This window comes from Anser cygnoides, chromosome 13, assembly GCF_040182565.1.
Source record: "Anser cygnoides isolate HZ-2024a breed goose chromosome 13, Taihu_goose_T2T_genome, whole genome shotgun sequence".
Taxonomy (NCBI): domain Eukaryota; kingdom Metazoa; phylum Chordata; class Aves; order Anseriformes; family Anatidae; genus Anser; species Anser cygnoides.
This window is the reverse complement of record NC_089885.1, coordinates 14,065,390-14,077,083: the sequence shown is the minus strand read 5'-3', so window position 1 is coordinate 14,077,083 and position 11,694 is coordinate 14,065,390. Positions and strand designations below refer to the sequence as shown.

The 11,694-nt window shown below is 41.7% G+C and overlaps 1 protein-coding gene and 1 non-coding gene across 3 annotated transcripts; both read left to right on the top strand.

Moving 5' to 3' along the window:
- The first annotated feature begins 1,540 nt into the window (after positions 1-1,540).
- Positions 1,541-11,458, top strand: PABIR2 (PABIR family member 2). 2 transcript variants are annotated; one of them, XM_067004935.1, is made up of 10 exons: positions 1,541-1,949; positions 2,377-2,455; positions 3,783-3,839; positions 4,217-4,260; positions 4,339-4,393; positions 4,619-4,720; positions 5,981-6,069; positions 6,617-6,678; positions 9,548-9,644; positions 10,716-11,458. In XM_067004935.1, the coding sequence occupies exons 1-10, from the start codon at positions 1,834-1,836 to the stop codon at positions 10,864-10,866; spliced, it is 852 nt and encodes a 283-aa protein (XP_066861036.1). In that variant the 5' UTR covers positions 1,541-1,833; the 3' UTR covers positions 10,867-11,458. The 2 variants fall into 2 exon arrangements, with proteins under 2 accessions (XP_066861036.1, XP_066861035.1); XM_067004934.1 differs by having other exon boundaries at positions 1,543-1,949; positions 6,614-6,678.
- Positions 10,482-10,629, top strand: LOC125184967 (small nucleolar RNA U109). Its single transcript, XR_007169685.2, has one exon. It is a non-coding gene; the product is annotated as a small nucleolar RNA U109 (small nucleolar RNA).
- Positions 11,459-11,694: the final 236 nt, after the last annotated feature.

The following is an 11,694-nucleotide window of genomic DNA, read 5'->3' as shown; positions in this document are numbered from 1 at the left end:
AATATGGTGTTGCTTTTAGTGAATGGTGGCAGTAAGAAGTGATTAACAGCTTTTTTTTTCCTCTTGAGGTACTAGATCCTATTTTTCCAGTTAAACAGACTGACCATAATTACCAGAAATGAAGCATGATAAGGCTTTAGGTTATTTACCTTATCTTGTTGATCTTCAGAGGAGACAGGAATTCTGTATCATCTCACAGAAACGTGTCACTACTGGCTACAATATATCATAGCGTAAGCAGTGGCACAAGGCTGTAAAAGGTTTTCCTTCTGCAATTATACAAGGCAGGGAACTTTGTCTCCACGTTTTTCAATAGAAGCATATTGATAAAGCTTGAAAATACTCTAAGTGTACTATGTGTGGGCCCTGTTAAGTCATCTCAGATACACAGTAGGCACAAAGTTCTTCAATAGCATCAGTATAACACAAGAAATACTAAACTTCAACAAAAACAGTTGATTAGAGTCCTGCATTGAGCGCAGAACAATGGAAAGCATTTGATTCAGTCTTTATTGACAAAAAATGCAAGCAGGTACCTAATAAATAGCACACTGTATGGACAGTTGTACTCAGTTATCTAAGATCATCTACATTCAGTCCTTTTCAAGTAGCAGAATAATTTATGCAGCCATATTTGCACTTAAAGTTGAAATAGCAAGAACTTAAAGTTTTCCATACCACCTTTTTCTATGCTTAACGCTCTTGGAAAAAAAAAAAAAACAATAGCTATTTCCCAGAAGAAATAAAAACTTTTTGGAATGCGATGCTGTTAAGGACCGTGAAGAGACAAACGCGTATATTGCAGCTGTTATTACAGACAGATATTTAAAAAATAAAAAGCAATCAGAAAACACAAACTGAAATATTTTAAGCGCTTGGAATTGAGTGAGAAAGGTCAGTCCCAAGCTTAAACACAGCCAAGAATGGGAATTGCTTGTCTCCGAGTGACCTTTGTGCTACGTCTCTGGAGGCAGCGCAGACGTTCACATTCTCATTACTCATCAAAAACATCACATTCCTTAGCAGCACAACAAAACTCGGGACCGACCAGAAAAGGCAGCGCGATTCAAGTTGCGGACAGAGAGGACCCAAAGCCGGGCAGGGCTGCGAGGCCCTCCCCGTGCTGCCTCCCCCTCCTGACCCGGCCATCGCCGGACTCGAACCCGCGGCCCCGCACGCCGCGTTCCCGCGTGCCGCAGCCACCGCCCCGCCGCCCATTGGCCCATTTCAAACACACGCCCCGCCCCGGCGGCCAATCGGCGCGCGCTCCCGTTCCGGAGACTCTCGGGAGCCCGAGCGGAGCCGAAGCCGGGGCTCGGGCCCGACTCGGTTCCCGTGGGCATGCGCAGTAGCGGCGGGCGGCGGCGGGACGCGTGCGCCGCGGCGGGCGGTTAGCTGGGAGCTGTGCCCCCGCCCTGCCTCCCGCGCATGCGCGCTGGGCGGCGGCGCTGGGGCTGCGGGGGGCGTAGGGCCCGAGGCGCTCGCTCCGCTCCCGTGCCCTGCCCTCCGCGCCTGTCCCGTTCCCGTCCCGTCCCGTCCGTCAGGCGGCGGCGGCCCCGGGAGCCGCGGGGCCGGGAAGGGGCCTGTAGGGGCCTGTAGGGGCTGCCCCCGGCATGGGGCGCTGCTGGGGCCGCCCCCCTCGGCGGGCCCGGCGCGCCCCCGGCCCCTGCCCGCGGCGCCGCCCGCGGGGCCTGTAGGGGCGGCCGCACCGCGCCGTGGGGAGCGGCGGCGGCGGCGCGAGATGAGGAGCCGCGGCGGGCGCCGGCAGTGAATGGGCGTCGCGGCGGAGCGGGACGAGCCGCAGCCGGGGCCGGGGCCGGGGCCGGAGCCGCGATGGCTCAGGAGAAAATGGAGCTGGACCTGGAGCTGCCGCCGGGGAGCGCCGCGGCCCCGAGCGACGGGGGCGGCCTGAGGAGATCCAACAGCGCCCCCCTCATCCACGGGCTCAGGTGAGCGCGGCCCAGGGCCCGGCCCGGCCCGCACCGCTCCGCTCTGCAGGGCCCGGGCCCGGAGCCCTCGGCCGTCCTGGGAGCGTCCCGGGGCCCGCGGGGTCCTGGTGCCGGCCCCAGCCCGCCCTGCGCCCTGCGTGGTGGCTGGGCTGCGCCGGAGGCCTCCGAGATGCCTCGCTCGGCCCTGGCAGTGCGAGGGGCGCGTCTGCTCTGGCAGCTGCAGAGCCGTGCCCGGCACAGCTCCGTGGGCCTGCGAGGAGAAGCGCTAGCCAGCCGCCTTCGGTACGGCGGTGTAGCTGTAGAAGTAAAATGGATGTTTGCTGTGCACTGGAGATGGGAGTATGTACCGTAGCACTGCGTAGTTTTAAGGAAAGCACAGCTTAGAAGGCTGCTCACAAAGCCTTTTTTTTTTTTTGTCTTCCTGCAGTGACAACTCGCAGGTTTTTCAGCCTTACGTGTTGCGAACTCGCAGGAACAGTACAACAGTTATGAGCCGTCACAGTATGGTAAGGAATCTTAAGCATGTTTTGTTTACACCTAACAAGAAGTAATTGGGCTGGAGAAATGAAGTTAAACTTGATTTGTGTTTGCGCTAAGCGTCAGAGCAAGATTCCAGAGTGCAGAATATGCATTTTTCACCTGCAGCTACTGCCTACAATAAAATAACGCTTGTGCATTAGCTGTATATATCCAAGAACGGAACAATATCTGGAGCCATGAGTGATTTCTGGTATTAAGTACCATCTTAATGTTAATTTGGACCTGAACATGGATAGGAAAAGAAAACTGCTATAACAATTGAAAGTCTTGAATGGTTCTTTTAATTTGTTGTAAAAACGGAAGAGAGGGATTTGCAATACTCCATTGACCTGTCTTTTTCATGAGGCCACTTTTTTTTTTTTTTTTTGCAAAGGCTGGACACTAGACATCAGAGAATCACATGAAGAAGAGTTTTATATCCTGGGTGATATTCTGCCCCCTGTTATAAATCTGTTAGGGTACAGTAGTGCAGTTACTTGATTTTTCAAAGATGTTACATTTCACTTTTCTCCCTTTCTTTATTGTCAGCTTGTGCTCAGCTATGTGCTCTCTTCTGCTCTTTTTTTTTCTCTCTCACCCAAGGGTAGTGAAAATTAAATTGTTTTTCTCAAACCTGTGGAATGTGAAGTCCTAAAATACGTGTTACTTCTGTGTTTTTTATCTTGTTCAGAAAAAATGAGATGGAGTTTTAGTTCAAAGTCTTTTGTTACGAGGTATGTTTAAAAGCAGACTCCAAAACTTTGGAACTCAAATAGTAGGTGTCAGGTAGACAGACGCATGGGCATCCTGAGTGAGAACTGTTGGCTGTTTGTATGTGGCACTAGCCAAAGGTTCAGAGGGATTAGATGCATAAGATACTTTGCAATTGCAAAAGTAAAGGTTTACAGAATGCTGTTGAAGACGGAGCTGAAACGCTCTATAAAAGTGAGCTGATTGAGTAAGTTAGTACAGGGGTCTGTCATCTTGTTCTAGACAGTAGGGAATTAAATAATATTCTCAGTTTTATTTATAATCCCTCTCTTGCTTAAATGGCACGTACAGCCGTTTGTGCACTTGAGATACTAAGAGCGTGCAACTCTGAGATCAGCACCGCTTGCAGAGTGACAGAATGAATTTGTAAGTAGTAAAACTAGTCTTTTCTTTTGAAGGTCAGTGTTTTCATTTTGCAACATTATTTGAGTCATCCACATGTAGTTGTACAGCTCATTTTTAATTCAACAGAAATGTAGGTGTAAGGGTGGATGCAAGCTGTTGGTTTGCGATTTAATCATGGTGGCTGTCACTTTTTTTCAGTTGCTGTCATCATCTCCCATTCGTATTCCTAGTAGTCGACTTCATCAGATCAGAAGGGTAAGTGAGGTTTTTAACTATATATTTAGTAACAGAATAAAAAGCATTTAGATAATACTGAAATACTTATATAATGCGAGTTTCTTTCCTATTGAGTTTTTCAAGTATTAGAGGAAACAGAGCTAAAAAAGATTTAATTTCAACATGGAAGTGTCATTGCAAGGCTTATTGTTGTCATGTTTCAACTACCTTGCATTTTTGGAGTGCTGTTTCCTTAAGAGGAATGCTGAGGTAGGTTTGTAGCAGTTTTTCTTTCTGGAGAGCTCCTACTGTCCATATTTCAATTCTAAAAGCAAATTACTGAATCACGAGTATTATTCTAAGTACCTGTGATGAACAGATGTTATAGAAAAACTTAGAATGTTTATCTCCTGCAGGAAGAAGGAGTGGATTTAATGAACAGAGAAACTGCACACGAAAGGTGAGTGTTACTGAAACAAGATGATAAAATAGTCAGTTATCCTCTTTGTAGCTACTGATGGGATTTTTTGTATTCTAGGGAAGTGCAAACAGCAATGCAGATAAGCCAATCATGGGAGGAAAGCTTGAGCCTGGTAATCTCTTTATAGATGTTTCATATTTAATTCCACTTCTACGCTCAACTGATGAATTTAAGGGAAAGAGAGGAGTAACTGTGGAAATAATCTAAGATAAACTGAAGTTCATCTGTTTTAGCTCTTTTGCGTACTTGGCCTAACAACTTTCCATGGAAGGTTGTAGCTTGGATTCTAAGGTAATGCCTTGTGCAACTGTGAAGTTTGAAACTTTTGTATTTACAGAGTGACAATGACTTGGACAAGTCTGAGAAATCTTCCTCCCCAAAGAGAATAGACTTCATTCCAGTTTCGCCGGCACCTTCGCCTACAAGAGGAATAGGAAAGGTAGGATAAGTGAAACACCAAACAGAAAACACATTTTAGAATTTTCAGTGAAGGTGAACTGTGAAGATGTGAAACTTCACAGACTGACAGTTTAAAAACCAGCAATGACAAAACCCAACCCAAATCCACATATTACTGTTTTCTAAGAATCAGATGCTTATCTTAGAGCCTGCAGAGTTTAAGCAGTGTGCTATTTCTTTCACACTGCATGTTTTCACTTGCTGCTATCTGTGTAATGTTTGGGTGGTTAGGATTCTGGTTCCAGGGAAGCTAGAAGAGGTCATTGTAGTAATCATATACGGACATGATCTTCAACTGCATAATTGAGGCATGCTGGGGAAGAAGCACCAAAATCTGAACGTATTGTATGTGGAGAGGAAGAGAGTAGACAAATATCAGAAGCTGCAAATCTGTGTGGTGAGGAGGAGTAATATATTGGCTATGGAAAGGAAGGCATAAACTCACTGAAGGACTCAGCTCAAATTTGGGCATGCTTAATTTGCACTGAAGACTGATAGCAAATGCTGGAAAAGGAAAAAGGTGAATCTTGGATAAACTGCTTTTTTCAGTAAGGATGGGAAAACTGAAATGTTAGCACAGAAAAAATGGTAACTGTGTTTAAAGGTGGGCTGCCTGACCTTGTTCTCAGCCTTTTTTTGTGGTTCTGCTTTTGTACTGCTATTGTTTTATTGCAGTCCTGTTCCTAGTACAACACTAGTGCTGGAAGCTCATCCTGTACCTTTGGAATAGGAACTGTATAGTAATAGTGAACTTGACAGAAATATTTGTGTGCTTAGCTTTGGGTATTCACGGGCTAAGATCAAATAAGCTACAGGATCACAGAGCTAAATAGTCTGTTCTGCTCTGGCAGATTGTGTTAAATTTTCAGGTATTTTCAGATATTTTGAGTAAACTCAGCTGGTTTGCATAACAAATGTCTTGGAAAAAAGTAAGTCCTGAGTACTGTACTGCTATTTCTAACTGTAAAGGGAAGAACAGAAGCAACAGTTTTATTTAGAAAACAGTCTATTTAAATATTTTGGATTTCATATGGTTTTGAATTTCAGATTAATCTGAGCAGTATTGCATTAGCCAGTGTATTTCTGCAAGTTAAGTTTAATTCCTCTAAGATTGTGTTTAATCATTTCTGCCTTATTCTGTTACTAGGTTTTCTTTAATTGGGGGTATTTTGATTGGGGGAGTGACACTTAAGTATTTAAAAGGGAATTCTGAATCATCTTTATGTAATTTATTCTGCAGCAATGTTTTTCACCATCATTGCAAATGTTTGTGAGCAGTAATGGATTACCTCCAAGTCCTATTCCCAGTCCAACAAGGCGATTCTCCAAGTAAGTAACTTCTGAAAGCAACAGGTATACATTGGCTTAAATTCCAAGGCTAGCATAAAGATAGTTAATGCTGATGCCAAAGCATTAAAAGAGGCTTCATTTTTAGAATAGCTGAAGCATTACCATGTAAAAATGCTCTGCAAGTTCATTCTTTACCAACAGTAGCTTTACATGAGTGTTCTTACAAGAATCTGAGTCAACTTTAAACTAGACTTTGTATCTTGTGAGGAAATTCCTTGGTCCTTCAAGTGAGCTTCATTAATTTGTCACTATGTCAATTTTATGTAGATATTATACTGAAGATAGAGATGGCTTGAAGTGAGCATGTACTAAGAGAAGGAGAAGACCATAGAAAACTTCAACAAATTTTCTATGGCAGATGATCTGCTCTAATAGGCAACATTTCTTTGTGTATTCAGATTCCCTAAGCATTCCAGTTATACAGGAATAGCTTTAACAAACATTTGATATATGGTTGTGTTGATTTGGTGCTAAGTATGGTGGTGTTCAAACTTGGAACCTTTACTATCAATGTTTTCTCTAGCAGGAGGAGTCAAAGTCCAATCAACTGTATCAGGCCTAGTGTTCTTGGCCCCATTAAAAGAAAAGGTATGTGTATTTACATTGTCAGATGCTTTAGTATGGATGTAGTTTTGCAGCAGGAAGATACATTTTTCTCTTTGTTGTTTTCCTGTAAATAAAATGTGCTTGTGTCCATGGTGAACTGGAATTTACCAGTTGTAATTTACAAACATAATGTAAAGTAGCTAGTCTAAAATACAAGAATGAAAAACATTAAAACAGCTACTGCTTGAAAGAGGCAAACTTTATTCCACATCACGTTAAATGTTTGTGAATATTTGTGAGCCCTGGCATTCCTAAGAGTTACCACTGTGCGGTGCACACCCTTCAGATCATCCAAGGAATGTTGCTTATCACGCAATATCTTCTAAACTTAGTACTGAATGTTTGTTTTTACTATAAAAGTTCAGAAGGTGAGAGAGAGAGAGGCGAGAGCAGGGCAGATCGTTGTTCTTTTACAGAATCAGAGAATGGTTGAGGTTGGAAGGGATCACTGGAGGTGGCATAGTCCAACCCCACCCCTGCTGAGGCAGGATCCCCTAGAGCACATTACCCAGGGTTGTGTCCAGACAGGCTTTTGAATGATCACCAGGGAAGGAGACTCCACAGCTTTCCCTGACATCCTGTTCCAGTGCTCAGTCCCCCTCAGAGTAAAGATGTGAAGCCTTCTCTTCTCCAGGCCGAACAGACCTGGCTGCCTCAGTCTTTCCTTATATAAGAGATGCTTCAGTTCCTTATAATTTTAGTAGCCCTTAGCTGGACTTGCTTCAGGAGCTACTCCAGCTGAGGCCTCACCAGTGCTGAGCAGAGGGGGAGAACCGCCTCTCTTGACCTGGCAGTGCTCTTCCCAATGCACCTCAGGATACTCTTGGCCACAAGGGCCCATTGCTGCCTCGTGGTCAGCCTGCTGTGTACCAGGACTCCCGCGTCCCTCTCTGCGGAGCTGCTTTCCAGCAGGTCAGCCCCCAGCCTGTACTGGTGCTTGGGGGGGTGGTTATTCTTCCCCAGCTGCAGGACGCTGCATTTATTTGCCTTTGTTGAATTTCAAGAGGTTTCCTCCTGAATGAGGAAAACTGCATTCTTTTTTGACAGTAGTCTGTGTTAAGGATATTCAAACTACATCCTAGAACAATTATCTGTACTGGCTGTAGTGGAACTGTAAGATTAACATGTACAAGTGTGCCTCTAGCTACGTTTAGCCTTTCTGGATATCTGTGTTTTTTTTTTGCTTACGCGTTCTTAAATGCACCAAAAGCATGTCATTTTATTTTACAAGACTTAGATATATGATTTAGCCTTCAGGAAAAGTTGTCTTTTTTTTTTTTTTTGGACTGACTGCTTGTCCTGTCAGATAAAGAGTGTAGCCTAATTGGATTGACAAGGGAGAAGGAAATATTTTCTCATAGATGTCAATACCGTCTTGGCAATTAATTCCTGTGAATTTTAGAATCATTAAAAAATGAACAAAAGTGTATGAAGCTCAGTGATAAACAGGGAGTAGATATTCATGCTGTGATGTTTTACTTAAAATAGCTTGTGTACAATTGTAAAATGTATTAAAAACAGAACAGGTAAACGGCAGGCTTTCCTCACCCTGTCTGTGTGCTCTGGTGGGCATCTTCTACAAGGTGGAGATACGGGGTTTTTACTGGAAATATCAAGGAATAGTTCAAAATGTTACATAATTTTAAAATACCTAATCTGTATAAATGAACCTAATTTATTTTCCTAACTGCATCAAGCATTTGAGAACATTTCACTGCAATAGGGAATTAATACTAATTGCGCTGTGCAGTGCAGCCTTGTCTTTGTGAAGTTTCAAGTGTTGAAAGTGTTACTTAAATTGTTGTTTTACGTTTTCTTCACTTACATATAAGACCAAGTATTGAATGTCTTTTTTTTCCCATTCTGCTTGATGGAAGTTGTCATTCCTTCCTTTAAAAAAAAGGGGGGGGTGCTAAAGGAAATAAACTTGGGGTGTTATCAGTCTTGTATAAAATGAATGGTAGTAGGATTCTGTTGCCTAACATAAATAGATACTGTTTTACTGAAATGCTTAGCTTCTGTCAGATTTTCAAGCTGACACTGCAGCTGCTGGTAGGTAAAAAGACAAAGTTATTTCCGTTTCCTGTGTTTTTGCTGCCAAGCTGAAAATTAAAGTATATTGTAGCTGAGAGGGTTTTCTTTTAAGCTTGTTATCTGCAAGTTCTTGGTATTTCAAAATGTCTATTATACAGAAGCTATTAATGAGCTAGCTCATTCTCAGGGCGGATTATACTAAACAGGCCTTATGAATTCTCCCCATCATGTTTAATCTTTTAATGTCAGTAGATGATTACAGGTACAAAGTCTGATCCATGATGAGTAATTGGAAATGCATACACATGCTCATTTTTTTCTATTCAGCTTTTATGTAAAAGTGTACATACGTTTAAGTATTTGTTGTACTCAGGAGGGCGAAACTGTGTACCGAGCTGGCATTTCTATTTCCGTAATCACTAAGAATTTTAATCTCCAGATTTTGGGATATGTCAGTTGCCTTATCTCAACTGCTTGCTTAAAATTATGCCACAGTAATTAGTTTGCTTTAGATTATTTTGTTTGATTGTAGTCTGAACTTAGCAAGTGCCTGTTCTTGTGTCTTTGAGATCTTTCACTGTAGCCTGTCAGATACTGCCAAAGCATTAGTTAAAGAATGGACTAGATGATTAAACAACAGCTAGCATAAAATTCATGTATTATCTGAGTGCTTGGTTCTCTGAACTAGAGGACTTAACCATGTCATAAATGCAAGCTTGCTCTATTATGGGACAAACTTTTCTCTTACAATAGACAAATATTAAATGGACATTCCAGAGACTCAAGTGAGTTTGATTATTTGCACTATTTTCTTTAGGTGAAATGGAAACTGAAAGTCAGCCAAAGAGACTTTTTCAAGGAACAACCAACATGCTTTCTCCAGATGTTACACATCTGACAGATCTCAGTTCATGGTAAAATATTGCGTGCCCTAAACTGCCAAACCAGGGAAATGTGCATCTATACCAATCTTTCTGTTCTTCAGAAAAAAGTATTTTGCATATAGCTTGCATATATGTGTTACTGGGAATTCTGTGATGGTGTAGTGTGATAATGTTCCTGCCCATTTGATCAGTCCTTCCTGAGCAGACACTAGCCTGGACTTTGTGTATCAAAACTGTTGTTCTGAATATAGTTGTTACAAATCCCGATTAGTTCATTAGCGAAGTTACTTCATCTGAAGATGCTTCATCATTTCAGTATTTCGTAGGCAGTGATTGTATAGTATCTCTGGCACTTACCTGAATGCCTAGATAATGTGTGTGAATAGTTGCTGCAGTCACATAGTTCATATTGACAAGTTCAAGATTTTTAGTGTTAAGTCTGTCTCATTTCTGTATTATGATCATAAAAAGCTGAATATTTTGTCAGAAGTCAGATACTAAGTATTCTAAAATATCAGCTCTGCATTACTAGAATTTCAATATACCTATGGAGTTGGGACCTAGAAATATTTTGTTCATTTTACTTCCAGCTAAATTACAAAAGCATCTTTTTTTACAAGCTGTCTGGAATCATGTATCAAGACTTCAGAATCCAAACAGAGTAATTCCTTACTTAAAAAGGAAAAATGCATTTCAAAATCTTGCTTTGAGTAACGTAACATTTAAAAACATAATAGCTAATTAATGACGTCTATGCTGCATTGCTGATTAGATTCTTGTTATTTCTTTCATGTAACCTTTTAAGATTTTGCTTGTTAGTTGTCATCTCCTTTCTATAACCGATTAAAATCAGAGCAGTAATTTATTCTGCATGTTAAAAAAAAAAAATAAAATTCTGCTCCTCATTCCCTTAAGGAGCATGAATATACATATAACATGCTACAGAAAACAAGGAGTCTTCAGGGCTGCCAGTCTTGGAGTAAAGACTGAGTGGTAGTATATGTCTCCTACATCTTTCCTACAAAGGAGAAAAAGAACATTAGCTTTGTAGACAAATTCATGGTGCCTGTGTTACTAAATAACCATTTTCTTTTTCCTCAGCCTGTCTTCAGACATACTTGATGGGAGTAGCAGCAGTGTTGGCTCTTCCTCTGATTCACTGACTAAAGGCAGCATAACCACAGAGTCTCCAGTAACGTGTTCAAATTCGTGCTCTTCATTCATTTTGATGGATGATCTCTCACCTAAGTGACTTAATCAGTTCTGAGTCAGTGTTTGGCTGTGCTGTTCCCTTACTGTACACTCGTACAGAGAAACGAACTCTGATCCTTGAACCGTTAACATGAGGATTATTACATGGAAAATTAGTGTAACTGTAATCCTTGGCAACTTTCCAGTGATTTTGATTTATCCATTTAATGGACATTGTAGACCATATTAATGTCTGGTTTTGCGGATTTATTTTTTAAACAAGATGTCTGCTCAGATTATACTAACTTCTTGCTTTCAAGAACTTGCATACACTTTTTGATTCCGAGATAGGTATCTACCTATTAGTGTTGCAATTTTTAGGAAAATACTTCTATCATTATCGTGGTCACTATGTCTAGGGAAATAATTTGGTTCGAAAGGATTTGAAAATACTAATTTATTGTCTGGCACTTCAACCATTAAGTAAAACTATTCTTGCTTTTTTTTTTTTCTTTAGTCACTAGCCTCAAATTCTTTTTGCAGAAGGGAGAAAACAAAATTTTCTTAGTGCTGCTAGTCACTTTTGTTACAGGAGACCACAATGGGTCTGGAAATCTCACTCTATTACATTAAAAAAAGAAAAAAAAAAAAAACTAACGACTGCCACTTTTGCCATCGGTGAAGAAATAACAATATTCTACGAATGAACGTGATCGAAATAGCTGCATAGTTTTCTCCCCAGATCCTTCGTCCTACGGACTATATGAAAATACGGTCAATAATCAGCAACATTTGGCCAAGGAAAATTAATCCATGCCTCGATCTAAGACATACAGTGCAGATAACTAAGTTATTTAAACTACTGTGTAGGAGAACATGTATGGCACCA